Source organism: Muntiacus reevesi, chromosome 9 (assembly GCF_963930625.1).
Source record: "Muntiacus reevesi chromosome 9, mMunRee1.1, whole genome shotgun sequence".
In the NCBI taxonomy this organism is placed as follows: domain Eukaryota; kingdom Metazoa; phylum Chordata; class Mammalia; order Artiodactyla; family Cervidae; genus Muntiacus; species Muntiacus reevesi.
In genome coordinates this window covers 44385039-44405070 of record NC_089257.1, presented here as the reverse complement: position 1 = coordinate 44405070, position 20032 = coordinate 44385039, and the positions used below count along the sequence as shown (strand labels likewise).

The following is a 20032-nucleotide window of genomic DNA, read 5'->3' as shown; positions in this document are numbered from 1 at the left end:
CCCCTCACCTGGATTATGGGGCATAGAAGGCAAGGGAAGGGAAGAGAGCGGGATGTGCTGGTGAGGTTTCATGGGGAGGTGCCTGTAGGAGAAACGGATGAACTTAGACTTGGGTCTCGGGCACAGGCTCGCTCTATTCACAGCCACCCCACACAGACACTGGCACGCACTCGTATGGTCCCCGGTAAAGGCAAAGAGGCAGACGCACCTCAAAGGACTCACTCAGGACCTCAGAGGAGCAGGGAACAGTCACTGGGGCTGGGGCCTGGCGATCGCCTGAAGGGGAGGAACAGGTCGTCACGGACAGGCAGCAAAGCCCCGGTCCCGTCTGCCCTCGCCCGAGGACTAAGAGAACGTGTTGAGGACAGAAAGCAGAGGAGAGGGTACAAAGGAGGGTACTAGGCGGGATGGAGGCGGGAGGAAGAAGAGGAGGTGGAAGAGGAGAGGAAGGGAGGGGGTGTGGGAGAAAGGGACACTCCGGGGGGCGGGGGGGGCAGTGGTGAGAATGTGTGTGTGTCTGTGTGTCTGGGAGCAGTGGTGAGAAAGGCAGGGATCCCCAGCAGCGGACTCACTTGCGGCCCCATCCCTCCCAACTGTTAGAACAGTTAGCACGTCGCGTGAGGCGGAGCCTCGGGTGAGAACCCAGGCGGGGCCAAGAAGGGGCGGAGTCCTGGGAGAGGGGGCGGGGCCCTGGGAGAGGGGGCGGGCCCAGGTCAAACCTGCCCTCTGCACTCTGCCCGCAGGCCTGGGGAATAGGCAGTCTGGCTGGTTAGGTCTGGGAAACAACAACTTGTTTGCTTTGGGAAAGTACCAATCCTGCGGGCGTCGTGAGCGGGTGTAGTCCATATTGCCTGTTTATCTATTACTGAGCCTTTAAGTTGCTACGGGCACCCACAACAGGGATCATTGGGACACCCCAACCCACCCAAAGCACACTCGCGTGTATCCATCTAGACCTCCACACCCCTAGCAAAAAATCCAAGTAAGACAAACTCCTTGATCACAGAGGATCTCAAAATCTGGGGGGGCTGGGGTGGCGGGAGGGCGGGAGGAAACCCCTGAATGATTAAAATAAATAGAAACTCAGCATGTGACAGAATCCCGCCTCCACTTTGGATATCTGATAAGAATCCCAAACTTAAAAACTTAAAAGGTCCAAAACCTGAGTCCTAACTGCCTCCTCCCCCAAATAAGCCTGTTTCTTTCGTTTTCTTCCTCATCTCAGTAAACAGCAAGTCAGTTTTCCAGTTGCTTGGGTCAAAGGTTCAGTCAGTTCAGTTGTACAGTCGTGTCTGACTCTTTGTGACCCCATGGACTGCAGCACGCAGGCCCTCCCTGTCCATCACCAACTCCCGGAGCTTGCTCAAACTCCTCTCCATTGAGTCAGTGATGCCATCCAACCACCTCTTCCTCTGTCATCCCCTTCTCCTACCTTCAATCTTTCCCAGCATCTGTCTTTTCCAGTGAGTCAGTTTTTTGCATCAGGTGGTGAAAGCATTGGAGTTTCAGCTTCAGCATCAGTCCTTCCAATGAATATTCAGGGCTGATTTCTCTTAGGATTGACTGGTTTGATCTCCTTGCAGTTCAAAGGACTCTCAAGAGTCTTCTCCAACACCACATTTCGAAAGCATCAATTCTTCAGCGCTCAGCCTTCTTTATGGTCCAGCTCTCACATCCTTTACATGACTACTGGAAAAACCGTAGTTTTGACTAGATGGACCTTTGTCAGCAAAGTAATGTCTCTGCTTTTTAATATGCTGTCTGGGTTGATCATAGCTTTTCTTCCAAGGGGCAAGTGTCTTTTAATTTCATGGCTGCAGTCACCATCTGCAGTAATTTGGGAGCCCAAGAAAATAAATTCTGTCATTGTTTCCATTGTTTCCCCATCTATTTGCCATGAAGGGATGGAACTGGATATCATGATCTTCGTTGTTTGAACATTGAGTTTTAAGCCAGCTTTTTCATTCTTCTCTTTCACTTTCATCAAGGGGATCTTTAGTTCCTCTTCACTTCCTTTCATAAGAGTGGTGTCATCGGTGTATCTGAGATTATTGATATTTCTCCCAGCAATCTTGGTTCCAGCTTGTGCTTCATCCAACCCGGCATTTCGCATGATGTACTCTATGCATAAGTTAAATAAACAGGGTGACAATATACAGCCTTGACACACTCCTTCCCCATTTTGGAACCAGTCTGTTGTTCCATGTCCAGTTCTAACTGTTGCTAACTGTTGCTTTTTGACCTGCATACAGATTTCTCAGGAAGCAAGTAAGGTGGTCTGGTATTCCCATCTCTTGAAGAATTTTCCACAGTTTGTTATGATCCACACAGTCAAAGGTTTTGGTACAGTAGATAAAGCAGAATTAGATGTTTTTCTGGAACTCTCTTGCTTTTTCTGTGATCCAATAGATGCTGGCAATTTGATCTCTGTTCCTCTGTGTTTTCTCGATCCAGCTTGCACATCTGGAAGATCTTGGTTCAGGTATTGAAACTGGGAGACTTGGGAAAGTAGGAATCCTGAGGGTGCCGTGGGCAGGTGTAGTCCATATGCTTGTTTATCTATTACTGAGCCTGTAAGTTGCTGTGGGGACCAACCACAGGGGTGTTTGAGACACCCCACCCCACTCAACACATACTTGCCTGTATCCATCTAGACTACCACACCCTTATCAAAAATTCCAAGTAAGACAAACTCCTTGATCCAAGCGAGGTTTAACTCACTTGGAGAATTTTGAGCATTACTTTACTAGCGTGTGAGATAAGTACAATTTTGCAGTAGTTTGAACATTCTTTGGCATTGCCTTTCTTTGGGATTGGAATGAAAACTGACCTTTTCCAGTCCTGCAGCCACTGCTGAATTTTCCACATTTGCTGGCATATTGAGTGCATGCTGCATTATCTTTTAAAACTTGAAATAGCTCAGCTGGATTCCATCACCTCCACTAGCTTTGTTTGTAGTGATGCTTCCTAAGGCTCACTTGACTTCAGATTCCAGGATCTCTGACTCTAGATGAATGATCACACCATCGTGGTTATCTGGGTCATGAAGATCTTTTTTGTCCAGTTCTTCTGTGTATTCTTGCCACCTCTTCTTAATATCTTCTGCTTCTGTTAGGTCCATACTGTTTCTGTCCTTTATTGTGCCCATCTTTGCATGAAATGTTTCTTTGGTAGTTCCCCACCCCCACCCCTGCACACATCCCATGTCTAGTTGTTCAGCAAAACTTCTGTGAAACTGTAATTTCAAAATATATCCAAAATCCAAGTATTTCTCACCACTAAGAGCTAGACCCAAACCCACTAAGTCACTAAGATGGTGAAGGAAAGGGAAGACTGGCGTGCTGCAGTCCGTTGAGTCCCAAAGAATCAGACATGGCTGAGCGACTGAACAGCATCAAAGAGCTAAACCTTGGTCTAGGCCACTATCACCTCTCACCTGGATTATTCCACTACCTTCTAACTGGTCTCTTGGCTTCCACCCTTGCCCATACAATCTGCTCTTTTCAGACCTGCCAGTGACCTTTTTCAAATACAGGCAGATGACGTCACTGCTCTGCTCAAACTCACTAACGCTTTATCATCTCATTCCCTCAGGAAGTCCTACATGTTGCTACTGTTCAGCTGGCTACTACCTCTGTGAACTCTGTCCTCTCCCCATTCACAGAGTCACACCCAGCATGCTCCCACCCCAGAGCCTTAGTAGAGAGCATCTCTGCCTACTGATCATTTAAGAGACAGACAAGTTTTCTGTGGCGGCATAACCAACTGCCACAAACTAAGCAGCTTGAAAGCAATACCCATTTAGTATCTCACAGTTCTATATGTCCGTGCCCTCAGCACGACTTGGCTGGGTTCTCTGCTCAGGATATCATAAGCCTGAAATCTGGGTGTTGGTTGGACTGAGCTCTTGTCTGGAGTCTCTGGGGGAAAATCCTTCTTCAAGCACATTCTGTTTTTTTGTGCATCTGTGTGTGGTAGTGCAGAGTCTTAACCATTGGATGGCCAGGGAAGTCCCCAAGCTCATTCTTGTTGTTGGCACTTTTCAGTTTCTTGTGGTTATGGGATGGGGTCCCTGAGTCCTCCTGGGCATCAGAGGCCACTCTCAGCTCCACCCAAGAGGCCACCGGTCTTTCTTGCCATATGGTATCTTCATCTTCAAATCAGGCACAGTGCCTCAAACCCCTCTCATGTTTCAAATCTTTCTGATGTTCTCTTCTGCCAACCTTTTATATATATATTTATTTATTTGGCTGTGCCAGGTCTTTGCTGTAGCATGTGGGGTCTGGTTCCCTAACCAGGGATCAAACCTGGGCCCCTTGCATTGGGGGAGTGGTCTTAGTCACTGAACCACCAGAGAAGTCCTAAAAACTCCCTACTTTTAAAATGTGGTTAGGCCTGGCCTATCCAGATAATCTCCTTTTCTTACAGTCAAGTATGTCATATAATACAACCTAATCAGAGAAGCAAAATCTGTCATATTCACAGTCCTGGGGCTTATACATGGTGTGTACACAGTGGGGCGCAAAATCTTGGGCACCATGTTAACATTCTGTCTACTACACGTATGCTGTAATAACAAAAAGACCCCCAAATACAAGGGCTTAAACAGGATAGAAGTTTACTTTTTCTCTCATAGAACTGTCCAAGTATAAGTACTCCAGGGCTTAAATGGCAGCCTTTGAGTTGTTCTGCCTTCTTCATGGAAGTGGTCCTTGTCTTCAAAGTCCAAGAGAGTTCACCAGCATGTGTGTTGAGCCCCATCCCAAGTAGTGAGATGGGGGAAAGAGCAGGAGAAGGCATGCCCTTACCCTTAAGAGCACAATCTAGCAATGCACACGTCATTCATCACACGGACACCCCTAACTGCAAGGAAAGCTACAGAATGTGATCTTTATTTTCAGCAACCATCTATCTGAGTTAAAGTCAGGGGTTCAATTAGTAAAGAAAGAAGGGGACAATGGATGCTGGGGACAACTAGAGGCTATAGCACAGTGAACACTCTTCTTCCAGATGTCCCCAAGGCCTGCTCCCTCATTTCAAGTTTTGGCTTCAAGAGACCTCATTAGTGTCAGGTTCTTCTCTGACAACCTAGCATAAAATAGCAACAGTATCCCCATCTTCCTTGTCCTTTTTACTCTGCATTAATTTCCTCCATAGCACTTACTGTCATCTCATATCAGTACATACTTAATTGCTTATTGTCTGTTTCCCCTGACTAGAAGTCTAAGCTCCATGGTGACAGATTCTGACTGCTCTCTGCTCTCTCTAGTGCTAGGCACCATAAGTAGGTGACCAGAAAATATTTGTGGAACAAATGCATAAATGTACAGCAATCTTTATTAATGAGAAAGAGGTCAGACTCTGGAAGTCAAACTGGACTGAAAACTTGACTCAACCAATTACTAGTTGTGACATTTTTCTGCAGTTTCATTTTTCTGTGTGTAAAACGAAGATAATAATAGTACTTACTTTACAGTGTTGTTGTGAGAATTAAATGAGTTGTTATATAAAATGCTTAAATTAGAGCCTGGTAGATAATAAGCATGTGATATAACTGATTTGTGCAAACTATATATTTTTGTTGTTGTTTATGGCACTCTACCAACTGCTGTGGACATAATGGTGAATGAGACATAAAAACGTTCAGTAAGGGCCATATGAGGAGAGGATGGGTTGCAATTTTAAATAGGGTAATTAGTAAAAGGTGGCATCTAAACAGGGAAGGAAAGGTGGGAAAGAGGGCAGCACTTCCCCCTGTCTATTGCCTGGTTAATTCTAATTTATCTTTCAAGTCTCAGCTTTAGAATCACTTTCCCTGGGGAAGTTCTTCATCCCACACACAGTTAAGTTAGTACTACTGTCTGTTCTCATTGCAATGCATTTCTTCTTCATGACATACATCACAGTTGTGATTACTTGTTCTATATTGACCATACCCACATTAAGTTCTAAGAAAACGACTGCATCTTTCTCATTCACCTCTGTATCTTCAGGGCCTAACAATGTTGGTAAAAGCAGTCACTCAAGTATTTGTGAATTATTATAAATATATGGAAGAATGTGGGGCATATCCAGAAAAACAAAGAGACCAGAGTTAGCAGGATGTGTCTGAACACTACAAGTAAATTGATTCTTTTATAACCAAGGATAAGAGAGTCAAAAGCTGGCTAAAGATGAGGTCAGAGCCCATCAGAAAAAGTTTCAGCTGTGAGGAGGAGTCTGAAGGTCATGGAAGGCATTAAGTAGATGAGTACCATGGTTAAATTTCTATTTTACAAGAATCACTCTTGGTTAGTATGGAAAGTGGATTGGCAGTACCTCCCAGCAGCCATTCTTTTCTTTCTTAGTAACAGAACGTCAAAGTTAAAAAAAAAAAAAGTTTTATTTATTTATGTATTCTTATGGCTGCACTGGGTCTTTGTTGCTGCACTCAGGTCTTCTCTAGTTGCAGTGAGCCGGAGCTACTCTCTAGTTGCAGTACACAGGCCTCTCATTGCAGCGATTTCTCTTGTTGTGGAGCATGGGCTCTAGGTGCCCACGCTTCAGTAGTTGTGGCATGCAGGCTTAGTTGTCCTGTGGCATGTGGCATATTCCCAGACTAGGGGTCAAACTCATATCCCCTACATTGGCAGGCAGATTCTTCACCACTGAGCCACCAGGGAAGCCCCAGAACCTCCCATTTTTAACTGGGTAAATGACTAGTAAGATTAAAGATAACATTTCCCAGCCTCCCACATAATAAGATCTGAATAATTTGCTGCAGATAGAGGTTTTTGGGTGTTGACTTATCTCATTAAGGAAGGAAGGTACAAAAAGTGAAATTTTGAATGAAAAGAACTTCAAAATCATTGGCAAAATGTCAAATTTTGCCAGACAGCAGATTCATTGCTGTCCCTTTTGATTAAAAGCCTTTCTCTTATTATATAAATAGTTGATTGAGCTAGGAAGAGACTGAAAGATACTCATTCAACAAATATTTATCAAGCACTTTTATGTGCCAGGCAAGGTGATAAGGATACAATGGTGAGCAATACAGACAAGGACTCTGACCTCATGGGGTTTATAATTACCAAGTGTACAAGCGCTACAAGCCAAAAGCAGAAGCATTTATGGGAACTGGAGTCTGGGATGAGTTATCTGAGGAAAATATTTGAACTAAGTACTCAAGAATGAGTAGAAATGAGGTGGGTAAAGGGGGAAAGCACTGCAAGTCAGGAAAAAACAGGTACAAAGGAATCAGGTATGACAGGTTAGAGGAATTGAAAGGCCAGGTGGTTAGAACACACAGAGAGTGAGGTGTGTGGTTCATTTCAATTCAGTTCAATTCAACAAACAGTATTAACTGCCCAGCGTTTGAGAGTGACTGACAAGATTAAGCTGAGGTAGGCAGGGGCTGGATCATGCAGGGCCTTGTAGGTCACGTACAGAATGTGTTTTTATTCTAAAAATGGGGAGCTATTGCAAGGTCTTAAGCATCAGTTTGTGTTTTCTGGCTAACGCGTGGAGAATAGATTGGAGGGCTGCAAAAGTGAGTATGAGAAGCAGCAGGAATTGCAATAATCCTGGTGAGAGATTGTGATGATGAAGAGAAGCAGACAGAATCAGGGATTTTTAGAAATTTAATCTGATAGGATTTTGGCAGTTGAGTGAAGGGATGAGTGAGGTTTCTAGTTTCTGCGACTGGTTGAGTACCAGGCATAGGAGGAAAAGTTTATCAGAAAACATGTTGAATTGGGATGTTTTTGAAACACCTAAGTGGAGATATCAATCAAGTAGCTCAGAGGAGAGATATGAGTCATCAGTAACTAGGGCTCAGCATGAGGATGAAACAATCCCAGAAAAATTAGACTGAGAAAGAACAGGACCTAGAGAAACTTGTAGATTTAATGGGTGGAGGCAGGTAATCCTACAAAGGAGGCTAATAAGTTGTGGCCACAGGTAGTAGTAAAACCATGAGTGGAATCACAGATACCAGTGAGAGTGTTGATGAAGAACTAGTCAATAGTACCAGATGCCACTGAGAAATGAAGTAAGCTGGGGAAATAGCCACTGGATTCAGGGCTGTGAAGGTCACTTGGTGAGCTAGGGTGAGCTCACAAACTATTTCAATAAAGGCTGCTGTTCTGTGCTCAGTCGTGTCCGACTCTTTGCAACCCCATGGATTGTAGCCCACCAGGTTCCTCTGTCTATGGGGTTTCCCAGGCAAGAATACTGGGGTGGGTTGCCATTTTCTTCTCCTCAATAAAGGTTACAGAAGTCAAAACAGAGTGGGAGGAGGAGTGGGAATAGAGAGGACCTAAGTATTAATATCCAACTGTTCTGAGAAGTTCAGCTGTAAAGTGGAAAAAAGTACATGGTACCTGAGAGATAAGAGGGGTTTGTTTGTTTTAATGGGAGACTTCAGCATGTTTAGACACTTATGATAAGAATTTAGTAAAGTGGGGAAAAGTCAGAGGTCTCCAAAGAAGGAAGGACTAGGATTCAGGGCCCAGGCATTGGCACTGGCCTTGAGAGGGGATGCCTGTCCTGTTTAAATGGGAGGGAAAGAGGAAAATGGTGCAGATGGAGATGGCTGACCAAGTTATGAGTTGCAAGATGTTATCAGAGCTCCTAATTGATAGCTTCCATTTTTGCCTGTGAAATAAATATATGAGGTTACTTGCCGAAAGCGAACAGAATGGTGGAGATAAGAGGGTTAAGAATATTGGTTTGAAAGTCATTGCAGGGAACAGGAGAAATGACTGGAAAGATCTACTGGGATTACAGGGGCAGAGACTCCATTTGAAGTTAACCATGAGCTTTCCTGGTGGCTCAGACAGTAAGGAATCCACCTGCAGTGTGGGAGACCTGGGTTCAATCCCTGGGTTGGGAAGATCCCCTGTAGGAGGGCATGGCAACTCACTCCAGTATTCTTGCCTGGAGAATCCCCATGAACAGAGGAGTCTGGCAGGCCACCGTCCATGGGGTCACAAAGGGTTGGATGTGACTGAGCGACTAAGTACACACAGCACACATGGATTCAGTGATAATAATTTGCTCTATAGTGATTTCCTTGGGCAGTTTTTTTTTAAGACTCATTCTTTTGACATGAACATTATCTCTGCAGTTTGTCCCCAGTCTCTGTGTGTCTGCTCTTTAGTATGAAGACAGAATCCCCTATAGGTGGTAGGTAGCACAGCTGGGGTTGGAGTGTATGGGCAGGGGGTGGGGAGGGGTGACCCCTTCCCATAGCTTTTCATTTGGCTGAGCTGGGTCTCAGTTGCAGCACGCAGAATCTTAGATCTTTCTGTACTAGGTGGGATTTTTCAGCTGAGGCATGCAAACTCTCAGTTGTGGCATGCGGGATCTAGCTCTCCAACCAGGGACTGAACCCGGGCCACCTGAATCGGGAACATCAAGTCCTAGCCACCAGACCACCAGGGAAGTCCCCCTAGGTCAGTTTTTAGATGTGCAAAGGCAGGCACAAATGTTTCATTTTTATCAAAGTCCAACAGAGATGAAAGGAAATTCAGCTTATTCGAAAAGAATGACTAGAATGGGAAAAAAAATGGTAGAGGAATAGTTCATTAAACAAAGTGGAAGGAATAGTCAGTGAATACGATGCAATAGTGTTTTGAAGATGGAGCAGTTTAGGGTGGTGACAATGGCCAGCATATAACTAAGCGTGGCTAAGACAGAGCAGAAATCATTGGAGATTGGGCCAAGGAACTAAGAGATAGAAACACAGAATGGACTGTCTGTGTAACATTTAAAGTATCAAGGGATGGATAGGAAGATGATCTAACTAGAGGAAAGTAGGAGAGTGGCAGTTATTAAGGATAAGTTCTAAGAGAGGGTGGTAGAGTTGAATAGGCCCAAAGGAATTAAACTTGACAAATGAGCAGGCAGTTAAGTTCTAAAGCCACAATGGCAAGAATAACCCTGTCTCAAGTATGTTTGTGAAAAAATGATAAAGCTTTATCAATGTTTATCATTGTGTTGTGCTTGAAATGTCACATTGCTTTCATTATGCCAATGGCTAACACTTTTTATGCCAAGACCTGAGGGAGGCTTCAGTGACAATAGAAGATGGATAGTAGGAGTAAGGTTCTTTTCATAAGTACTGAACATATTTATACACAGAAGAGATTGAAAGGTTAAGGAACTAACTCATGGATCAGACTGAGAAACACTTATTTTTCCATGCCTAGGGAAAGGATGACTACAGATGAGCAAACAAATACCCACTTTGGAAGTTCGAAGAATATAGACTTGGTAATTCCTTGGTTGTCTAGTAGTTATGGTCAGGGGTTCACTGCCTGGTTAAGGAACTAAGAACCCAGCAAAGGACAAAAAGAGAACATAGGCTTTAAGAGTCAGATAGATCTGTGTTGTTAACCCTTCTCCAGCAATTACTCAATTATGTGACATGGGAACACATACAATTCACATCGGAAGTTTATTGCAACATTTATTACATAAGTGTTGATGTGGAAGAATCTTTCGACCATCACCACAGTACTCCAGGTCCCTGTTCCCATCTTTGGGACTTGGGAAATTCACAAGTGGTTTCACCTGCATGTATACTTTCCAAGATACTTAATTAGGCAAACATTAGGCCACTCAGTAGGAAAGTTCCCGGTCAACAACTTTTTTGTTAAGAAAGGTTCTTAATAAACCTGTACAAGATTTGTTCCAATAAAGAGAGCTACTTTTCTCCATAGGTAACTGTGTATAAGGTGGGCTTCTGGTACATAATGGATTCTTGCTTCCTCACCTGTTGAGTGAAGGTAATACCTACATCAGAACCTATACAAAATGGGTACTCAAAAGATATTTTGAAAGGCAGCCTGGTGGAGTAAAGAAAACATGGATTTTAAAGTCAGATCTGCATTTTCAGACATGGTCTGCTACTAGAGAAATTTCAACATCCTGATACGTACAGGGGTGAAAATATCTGCTTTGTGGGTGGTTGTACTTTTAAAAAAAATGGCTACCGTGGGAGCCAATGTCTAAGAACTACTTCCATTTTAAAAATAAAACATGGTCACCTGATATGGAGGAACAGAAGAAAAGTTAAAACAGCTAGAATGACACAAAAAGGACACAAGAATGGCACGAAAACTCAGTGATGGAGTGATAGGTCACTCAGATTGTTGAATACAGAAGTAAATTCCATGGAGGGCAATAATAAGGAAAGAGCAGAGGGGATGGCATTAGAAATCGCAGAACAGGCACAGTGGGAACAGGTAGGGGTGGAGGAAGAGATGGAATTAGGAGATTACAGGCAGGAAGTGAGACATAAGGTGACATTCAAGAAGTCCTGAAGATTTTACTTTCCTCCCTTTTCTTTCCATAAGCATCATTACCTACTTCTCCCTTAGGTTTTTATCCCTCAAGTCTGAGTGTATTGCAGAACATGGTTTCACAAGTTTTCCCCTTCCTGACTGCTTCTGAAGACAAGAACACAGATTTTCTTTATTTAAAGACTTAACTGCTCATCCTAAGAAGACAGAAAATATTAAGTGAGTAACATCTTGAGGAAGTGGTTGATGTTCCAGAACACCCCTGAATTCTTACAGGTTTCATCTCTGTCTGAGGCTACTGACTTCCCAGGAGGTAATGCCTAAAAGCCCTGTGGATTCTTAATCTGTTTTCCAAGATATCTCCAAGCGAGCCATTTCAGTCAGACAGATTTAAGGACAGCTAGATAGAGTTCCCATTTTCTATCATCGGGGCAACCAACTTGTTGCTATTGCCAGTCTTAAAATTGTACCCTCAGCTCTTGCTTTAACCAGATGCCTGGTTTTCCTTCTACATACAGAAGGCAATTTCTCTGCTTCCAGGGCTGAAGCACTAACTGACAGAACAATAAAGATGGTGCCAACAATAGGGGCAAAACTTCCTTGCCCAGAATATAAACCAAACAGAGGAAAAGTGGGTTTATTAGCTCCAGGAAAAGGAGCAACAGTACCCATCTCTCAGACAACTCCTCACTAGCTATACACAGGCTGCACCCAGCCCTAGGTCCACTGGCTCCTTCAATTCGAGGCTTCATCCAGCGCCTCCTTTCCCGAGGTTTGCGGATGGCGAGCTGCCGGATGGTGAGGTTTCGGGTTGTTCAGCAGCAGCATGTGGCACAGCTGAGGCAGCCTCGTAGTCTGCCATGCGGCGCTGTACCAGGGCAGGCATGAGCTGCACGTAGGCGGCCATGAGGCGGTGATTAGAATGGATCAGCTTCCCGGCACAGCTGTGCAGACAGGCCTCCTAGAAGGAAGACAGGATGGAAGCAGAAGTCAAAGGAGTCCTGTCAGGTCCTGCCGTAACGCCAGCCTAGGGGCGAGGGTCATAGAAAGGCCGGGGCCAGAGGTAGGGGAAGCGGCGAAAGACAGAAGCAGTATACTGTTAACTCTGAGGATCGAGGGTAATTCCCCTACTCAGTTCCCCACCTAACCTCCTCAGCATCCAGAGCTCGGTGGTGCAGGCTGGGCACGCAGCGCTGGAAGCAGAGTTCCGTCATCCGATTGTAGACCAAAAGGAAGTCCCGCAGCTGAGAGGAAGGGGGACAAGGAACTCAGCAAAGAGGGGCCACATTTTAATTCAAGGCCGCGCCGCCCGAGCTTTCCCAGGACCGCGCCCCACGGCCCGACTTTCCCAGCCCTCAGATGCTTGGCTATTTGGGGTTCCCGATATGCAAACAAGATGCTAGTTGAACGCATGCCCCTAAAGCGACTTAGCTCCCACTCACGTTTCTCAATTGCTGCTGCTGCTGCTGTTGTTGCTGCTCCATCACGCCACCAGCGTGAGCTCTAGGTTATTTCCTTTTCAGCCTCTCGGTAACGCCCCGGAAGTGACGTCTCGTAGCTCCCTAGGGACAGAAGGGTTGGCTCCAGGATCGCCCTGCCCCAGATGTTAACGTCACTTCCGCCCTCATAATCTGCGACGTGGCCGGCTTCTTCTGCCCGGGTGGGGACGTCACTTCCGCCGAGTCCCTGACCTGCTGCTAGGATCGCGACGGGAACTGGAGCCGGAGGTCCCCGCGCTGCCCGGGCCTGGCGCCCTGAGGGGAAGAGCGGCCCGGCCCGAGGTGAGAGGGACATGCATGGGCGAGTGCAAGTTGAATGCACGAACCTGACCAGAGGGCAAGATGCCTCTGAGCCCTGGGGAAGGATGAGGACACACCTGATGCCCAGGTGTATGGGGGGAGGGCGGAGACTTACACACCTGGAGAAACTAAACTGACTTTGGAAGGGATCACCTACCTATGTCCTGGGAAAAAAGAGGTTTTTCCCAGAGGTCAAGAACTTAGACCAACTGATTCAACTAAGGCCTCGGGGGGCAGGGCCCGAGGAAGATGAGGTGCATGGGATGGAGGAGGGGAAGACCACCTGCTGGAAAGGGGAAGAAACACGAAAGGAGCGTGAACAGCCAAACAGTGGTGAACATAACTGAATGGCAGTAGACACCTGAGCTCGGGGAAAGGGGTTAATCTCCTGATGGGGAGAAACACCTGCATGGGGATGAGCTTCTTGAGAACACAAACTTTCTCTCTCTTGTTCGCTGCTGTATCTCCATGGTCCGAGATAGTGTGTGACACATAGTAGGCACTCATTAAATGTATGTGGAGTGATTGAATGCGTGAATGATCAGCGGAGTTCTGGTAGGGTGAGGGGTTCATGGGGACGTGACCTCAGGTCAGGTACACTTGAGGCCTGGGTTTGCCTGTGTACAAATATGCACCTTGGAGGGAAGAAATACATAGAGTTTGGGGAAGAATGGTGGTCAAACCCCAGAATCCTGAAGCCCTGGGACAACCTCTTAAGTGGTAGGGGAGACCTTCCTCTTTGGAGTACTGGCCAGTTTCCAGAGTTGTCTGTGTTGGGCTTTGCAGGGCGCTGGGGTGGAGAACTTGACTCCAGTCCCTTCGCTCGCCATGACGGACGGGATCCTAGGGAAGGCAGCCACAATGGAGATCCCCATCCATGGGAACGGTGAAGCTGGGCAGCTTCCTGAGGATGATGGGCTGGAGCAGGTGCTTCTGTTTGATTCTTCATATTGTTTCAATTGAGGAATCTCAACTCATAAACCCTGAACTCTCACCTCTGTTCCAGTAACCTTCCCCTAACTTACCTAACTCCCTTCAGTCTTTTTACAAATCTTTGTTCTGATTTTGTGCAGACTTCCCTTGTGTGCTCTTTCTATGATGCTTCAATCCAAGCTTGTTTTCACCCCCAAAATGCTTCAGCTGCCCCTATGTTCCTGAAGCCCCCTCTTCTCTGGCCTATAGGACCTCCAGCAGGTGATGGTGTCAGGACCCAACCTCAATGAAACCAGCATTGTGTCTGGTGGCTATGGGGGCTCTGGTGATGGACTCATCCCCACAGGTATGAATGATCAGAACAGGACAGGGTGCTTGAGTGGAGATGGGGAGAAGGGATGGTTCCAGGGAGCATCAAAAGTTCAAAGTTCAAAGTGAAGTCGCTCAGTCGTGTTTGACTCTTTGAGACCCCGTGGATTGTAGCCTGCCAGGCTCCTCTGTCCATGGGATTTTCCAAGCTTGAATACTGGAGTGGGTTGCCATTTCCTTCTCCAGGGGATCTTCCTGACCCAGGGATCGAACCTAGGTCTCCTGCACTGCAGGCAGACTCTTTACCGTCTGAGCCACCAGGGAAGCCCTAGATTATGGGGGCATAGACTATGTCTAAGAAGGCTTGCATTTTGTTTGGAGATCCTTGGAACCTCTGCTAGTATGAGCCTAATGGAATCTCAGCCCAAAACCAGCTCCCAGAGTTGGCCTTCTGCTCCCACTTGCAGTTTAGCCCCACTTGTACCTTCCCCTGCTGTCAGTACCTAAGACAAGCAAAGAACTCTGTTTCACAGCTCTCCTTCCCCCTAACCTGCTCTAGAGACTGAATCTGATTTGGAACTTTGTGAGGCTTCTCAGAGCTTTAATTTGACTCTTAACGTTTAGAAGAACAAACAGTTGTGAATCTCACACTGACTAGAATCAACGTGGGAATTGTCAACCGGGTTTTCTGTTTGCCGGACTCACCATCCATGATCAGTCACCCATACTGGGCCTACTTCCTGCTGTTTCCTCTACCCCTGTACACATGCCACTCCCTCTTTCCCCCTTTTCCAACCCTCTCTTTAAGAAGAGGCCAACATGTATTGGGATTTGGGTCTCAGGGCACAATGTATAAGTTCCTCCTAGTGACCAAGAGAATCTAATTGTCTCTAGCTTCTGCTCCTTCAGGGAAGTCATTTTCATGTGCTGGGAGGGGAGTGTGGGGGGAACCACAGAGGTTTCTGATTGTATCTGAGAGAGACTGGTGTCAGAGAACTTGGTCCTTTAGGGTCTGGCCGCCATCCATCTCACAATGCTACTCCTGCTGGCCCTGGAGATGAGGTGGCTCGGGGCATCGCTGGAGAGAAGTTCGACATCGTCAAGAAATGGGGCATCAATACATACAAGGTGGGATTCAAGCACCTCTCCCTTCCCCCAAACTGCCCTGGGTACCTTTTCCCCATCTTCCAGATCCTAATATCCCAGCTATGGCTGAGACTCGGAAGCCTGGGGATGCTGGGGCAGGTGCCTTTTGCGGGGGCAGCATGCTAGGGTCTCTGACCTGCTCCCCCACTTTCCATTAGTGCACAAAGCAGCTGTTATCAGAGCGATTTGGCCGAGGCTCCCGGACTGTGGACCTGGAGCTGGAGCTGCAGATCGAGCTGCTGCGTGAGACGAAGCGCAAGTATGAGAGTGTCCTGCAGCTGGGCCGGGCGCTGACAGCCCACCTCTACAGCCTGCTGCAGACCCAGCATGCACTGGGGGACGCCTTTGCTGACCTCAGCCAGAAGTCCCCAGAGCTCCAGGTGCCTCGGTCAGGCCAAAGAGGGTGGGGGGGCTGGGCCCAGGCCCTCCCAGGCAGTCACCCCTCAGCCTCCCTCCCTCCCTCCCTCCAGCAGCCCAGAGGGAGAACCCCTCCAGGGTGGGCCCAGCCCCGCCCCCAGCAGCACTCACCTGTGGAGGCAGCCTAAGGGTTTGTACAGAGGTCCAGAGTGGGCGGCGGTGGGGGAGGCGGCACAGCAGGTGCCTCAGGAGTAACCCTTCTCTGCGTTGACGAGAATGCCTTCTGTGCTCAGCCTAATCAGAGCCCCTCCCTTGCCTGCTGCACTAGCTTTCCCTATTCCAGTCCTGTGAACTTATCTGAGACCCCCCCCACTCCCACATTCCTGCCCCAGGGTGGCCCCACTAACTTTCTGGCAGAGAGAGCCTTGCTGGAGGCAGTCCTGACTTGTCCCAGTGTCATTGGCTGTTTCCTCTCGGGAGAGGAGGGGGAGGACGGGCCCTTTAGCTCCAGTCAGGTGGTGACTGTTACTCAAGGCCTGTCCCTTCCTTCTGCCCGCAGGAGGAATTTGGCTACAATGCAGAGACGCAGAAGCTGCTGTGCAAGAACGGAGAGACATTGCTAGGGGCTGTGAACTTCTTTGTCTCTAGCATCAACACATTGGTAACCAAGACCATGGAAGACACTCTCATGACTGTCAAACAGTATGAGGCTGCCAGGTGTGGGCACTGGCAGGGCCTAGGGTTCTGGGAGTTGGCTGGCATGGGTGAAAGCTTGAGCCTTAGGGGCAAGAGAATTGAGAAAAGTAGGAGAGTATGTGTGGAGGGCAAAGGGGTGGAGACCAGCCCATATCACCCCCTCCCCAGGCTGGAATATGATGCCTACCGGACAGACTTAGAGGAGCTGAGCCTAGGCCCCCGGGATGCAGGGACGCGTGGTCGACTCGAGAGTGCCCAGGCCACTTTCCAGGCCCATCGGGACAAATATGAGAAGCTGCGGGGAGATGTGGCCATCAAGCTGAAGTTCCTGGAAGAAAACAAGGTGCTAACCCCACCCCTTTGACCCAGCTCACCTTTCCATCTGTACCACTGACCTTCCCCTCAAACTCCCCATCACTGAATGGGGAAATGCATCCTGGCTAAGGAGTGGGAACATCCTCCAGCCCACTCAATCCCTGGACGTTTCCCTGTCACTCTCCCTCTGATCCCTGGCCCTTTTCTATTAGAGGATTTGGCTGCTGATCCCAGGAACACAACTGGGAAAAAACCACCCTTGAGCTTAGGTGTCAGAACCCCCGGCCCAGCCAGTCACGTTAGGTTTCTCCTATTACAAGGCTTTTTATCCCTTGGTGGAGCTCAGCCCCCACTCCAAAAGCAGAATCAGAGCAGAGTCCATGTACCCCTGGTCTGGGTTCAGGCTCATAGCCCCTCAGAAAGGGTGTCTGAATCCAGCCTGAGCTGACCCTACTGGACCCCCAGATCAAGGTGATGCACAAGCAACTGCTGCTCTTCCACAATGCCGTGTCCGCCTACTTTGCTGGGAACCAGAAACAACTGGAACAGACCCTGCAGCAGTTCAACATCAAGCTGCGGCCTCCAGGCGCTGAGAAGCCCTCCTGGCTAGAGGAGCAGTGAGCCACTCCAGCCCAACCTGGCTATCAAGAAGGACATCGGGAGGGGTAGTCCCAGGGTGGGGGAGATTTGGACATGGGACATCCCTTGCCACCTGCACTCTGGCTTGGGTTCCCTTTCCCTGGCTGGGGCCTGACAGGGGGCCTGCAGGCCCAGCAGCTGCAGCCCTGTCCTTTATCTTCCTGGCCACTGGGCTTCATTCCCAGATCTTTTCCTTTCACTCCACAGCCAAAGGCTATGACAAAACCACTCCCTGGCCAATGGCATCACTCCTCAGGCCTATCCCCAGTTTCTGGGGTGTGCCCCCTGACCAATGGCAGAGCCTCAAAAGGCCCTGTCAGCCAATGGCAGCTCTTCTTGGGCTCCCCTGGGCCAATGATGTTGCCTCCAGTACCCTTTGTCCCTCCTCAATGCGTGCCCATTGCAGAGAAGGGGACTGGGACCAAAAGGGTGGGGATATGGGGAGCCCCATTTTTGGCTGTGCATCTGAATGGGTCTCCCCTCACCTGCCCACCCAGTTTAATTGTGCTTAGAGCCCTGGAAGATTTGGGACCTAGCACTAGGAATAAACCTTTCATAAAAGCAGGCCCAGTGAGGTCAATTTGTGGGGGATTCTAGGAGGGTGGTCTGGGTGAATAAATGCTCAGTCTAATCATACATCAAAATCCTACCATTTCAGGAGAGCTGGGGCCAGATAGCTGAAGTCACAGGTTTCTGGAGAGCCTAGTCCCCTCCCCCAGCCCCAGTAGGAGCCAAAGCTTTATTTGCCCTTTAGGCTCGGCCAGGATAACAATGTATCTTAAAACACAGGGCCCAGAGGGGGTTGGGCCTACCGACCTCCATCATCTGTTCATTCATACAGCAAATATTTACTGTACTGAACGCTTTTATTTGCCAGGCACTGCGCGAGACCCTGGGGAGACATCAGGGAATAAAACACGGTCCCTGCCCACAGTGCTTATGGCCTAGTGGGGGATAGAGGCAAGTAACCAGGCAACTACAATACAGTGATAAATACTAGGATACAGAAGTACCGGGAGCTATGGGAGCATAGAGGATGATGGTGGATGGAGCCTAGATGGATGGAGGTGGGGATGTCAACTTGAAAGCTGAGACCTGAGGGTAACTAAATGACAGCCAGGTAAAGAGTAAGGGGAAGAGCATCTTAGGCAAAGACGACAGTGTATGTGAAGGTCCTGATAGGAATTGGGAGGAATTAGCTTGGCAGACATGAAGGGGGAATGGCTAGAGGATGGCTACAGAGGCAAGGTAGCAGATCATGCTGAGCGTTTTCAGGCTGCCTAAGGACTGCCCTTTGAACAGAGAGCTGTTGAAGCCTTATCAGCAGAAATTTGATGGCATGGGGGACATTTAGGATTGAGGAAAGAAGTCTGTGAGGCTTAAAATAGTGATCTACAGACCCAAGTCACCCTGTATAGGGTAGTCTCCTAGCCCTGGCCCCAAATTACAGAGCAATCATGAGCCCTGAGGCTCATTCACAGGCACCAGAGCACCTGTGTGAGAACTGAGGCAGGCGAAAAGTCAAGGCACTTCCCAGGGTCCCTGCTGCACCCAGGTGTTGAGCCCAAACCTGAACCTTGTGTGTTGCAAGAAAGCTCCCTAACAGCATTTTTGTTTAGTCAGGGTCCAGGTACCATTGCCCTATATCCCTTGGCCAAGGAATGCTCCAGAATTCAGCATTGTCCTCTACCTCAAAAGGTGCAGTTATCTGACAAGTTTGATTATTGAGTGGGGTGGTCCACGTACAGGCCCCCCTCCAGCTTATGGGTCACTGGGATACTTCAACATGAAACGTTCTGAGGGTCCTAGTGACTGGAGCCAGGACCTACAAGCAGAACTCAAACCCTATTTCCAGCCCTTTCTACTTGAGTGATCAGGGTTACTGTCTGGGGAGCCGAGGGCCCTCAGTTCTTTCCGTTGCAAAACACGGATAATGAAAGAAGCTACCTATTAAGATGATGAGTATTAAAGAAGATCATATGTTTAAGGTGATGCCTTATGTGTCTGACACATAATAAGCAGTCCCTGCTAACAGTTACACTTTTTATTATTTTCCACCGGGACTGGTTTTCCACAATGTGATGATTCTGAGAATCGCTCTGGTCTTGGATGGTGGAAGGGAGTCGCTAGATGGCCTGAACCATAATTTCCTCGCGAGGGGCTCCTGAGGGAGAGCCAGGCACCTTGAGCCAAATCAAGCCCCATCTTTCTCGGTCGTCAGCCCCTTCTCCCAGAGCTCTGGGTACTGCCCTTCCACTTTGGGGCTCTTCCGTCGCCCAGAGATCCGCGCCGAGGCACAGGTGACTCCTGTCTCTCCCCGCTCAGCAGAGACCACACTAGCATAGTCCATAGGAGCCCCCCAAGACAGCCTGGAAGGGCACCTCCAGGAGGCAGCCCTTACCCGCTCCCAGAGTCCGAACACCCTGCTGCCCAGCCGCCTTTTCGTAATGGAGCGTCCGCCCAGTCCCTGAGACCGACTAGGCTGCCGTTTCCTGGAACCGTCGGGAGTCAGAGGCAGGTGGCGGGGATCGAGGATCCGGGATCCGGGGTCCG

At 48.2% G+C, this 20032-nt stretch overlaps 2 protein-coding genes across 2 annotated transcripts; one reads left to right on the top strand and one right to left on the bottom strand.

The window, feature by feature from the left end:
- Positions 1 to 10419: 10419 nt before the first annotated feature.
- On the bottom strand, positions 10420 to 12818 carry TIMM10B (translocase of inner mitochondrial membrane 10B). The gene is made up of 3 exons (XM_065944622.1): positions 12728 to 12818; positions 12434 to 12529; positions 10420 to 12246 (listed from the first exon to the last, which is right to left on the bottom strand). The coding sequence occupies exons 1-3, from the start codon at positions 12767 to 12769 to the stop codon at positions 12034 to 12036; spliced, it is 351 nt and encodes a 116-aa protein (XP_065800694.1). The 5' UTR covers positions 12770 to 12818; the 3' UTR covers positions 10420 to 12033.
- A 114-nt stretch (positions 12819 to 12932) lies between these two features.
- ARFIP2 (ADP ribosylation factor interacting protein 2) lies at positions 12933 to 18060 on the top strand. Its single transcript, XM_065944621.1, has 8 exons — positions 12933 to 13066; positions 13871 to 14011; positions 14267 to 14363; positions 15336 to 15454; positions 15631 to 15852; positions 16389 to 16546; positions 16694 to 16868; positions 17306 to 18060. The coding sequence occupies exons 2-8, from the start codon at positions 13913 to 13915 to the stop codon at positions 17459 to 17461; spliced, it is 1026 nt and encodes a 341-aa protein (XP_065800693.1). The 5' UTR covers positions 12933 to 13066; positions 13871 to 13912; the 3' UTR covers positions 17462 to 18060.
- Positions 18061 to 20032: the final 1972 nt, after the last annotated feature.

What these genes read in the sequence shown, in the direction of transcription:
- ARFIP2 (XM_065944621.1), top strand. Translation starts at nt 13,913, where the DNA reads ATGACGGACGGGATCCTAGGGAAGGCAGCCACAATGGAGATCCCCATC. An exon ending in AGAAGTCCCCAGAGCTCCAG is followed by an intron (nt 15,853 to 16,388) that starts GTGCCTCGGTCA and finishes TTCTGCCCGCAG; the next exon opens with GAGGAATTTGGCTACAATGC. An exon ending in AAACAGTATGAGGCTGCCAG is followed by an intron (nt 16,547 to 16,693) that starts GTGTGGGCACTG and finishes CCCCCTCCCCAG; the next exon opens with GCTGGAATATGATGCCTACC.
- TIMM10B (XM_065944622.1), bottom strand. Translation starts at nt 12,769, where the DNA reads ATGGAGCAGCAACAACAGCAGCAGCAGCAGCAATTGAGAAAC. An exon ending in AGCAGCAGCAATTGAGAAAC is followed by an intron (nt 12,530 to 12,727) that starts GTGAGTGGGAGC and finishes CCTTCCTCTCAG; the next exon opens with CTGCGGGACTTCCTTTTGGT. An exon ending in GAGCTCTGGATGCTGAGGAG is followed by an intron (nt 12,247 to 12,433) that starts GTTAGGTGGGGA and finishes TCTTCCTTCTAG; the next exon opens with GAGGCCTGTCTGCACAGCTG.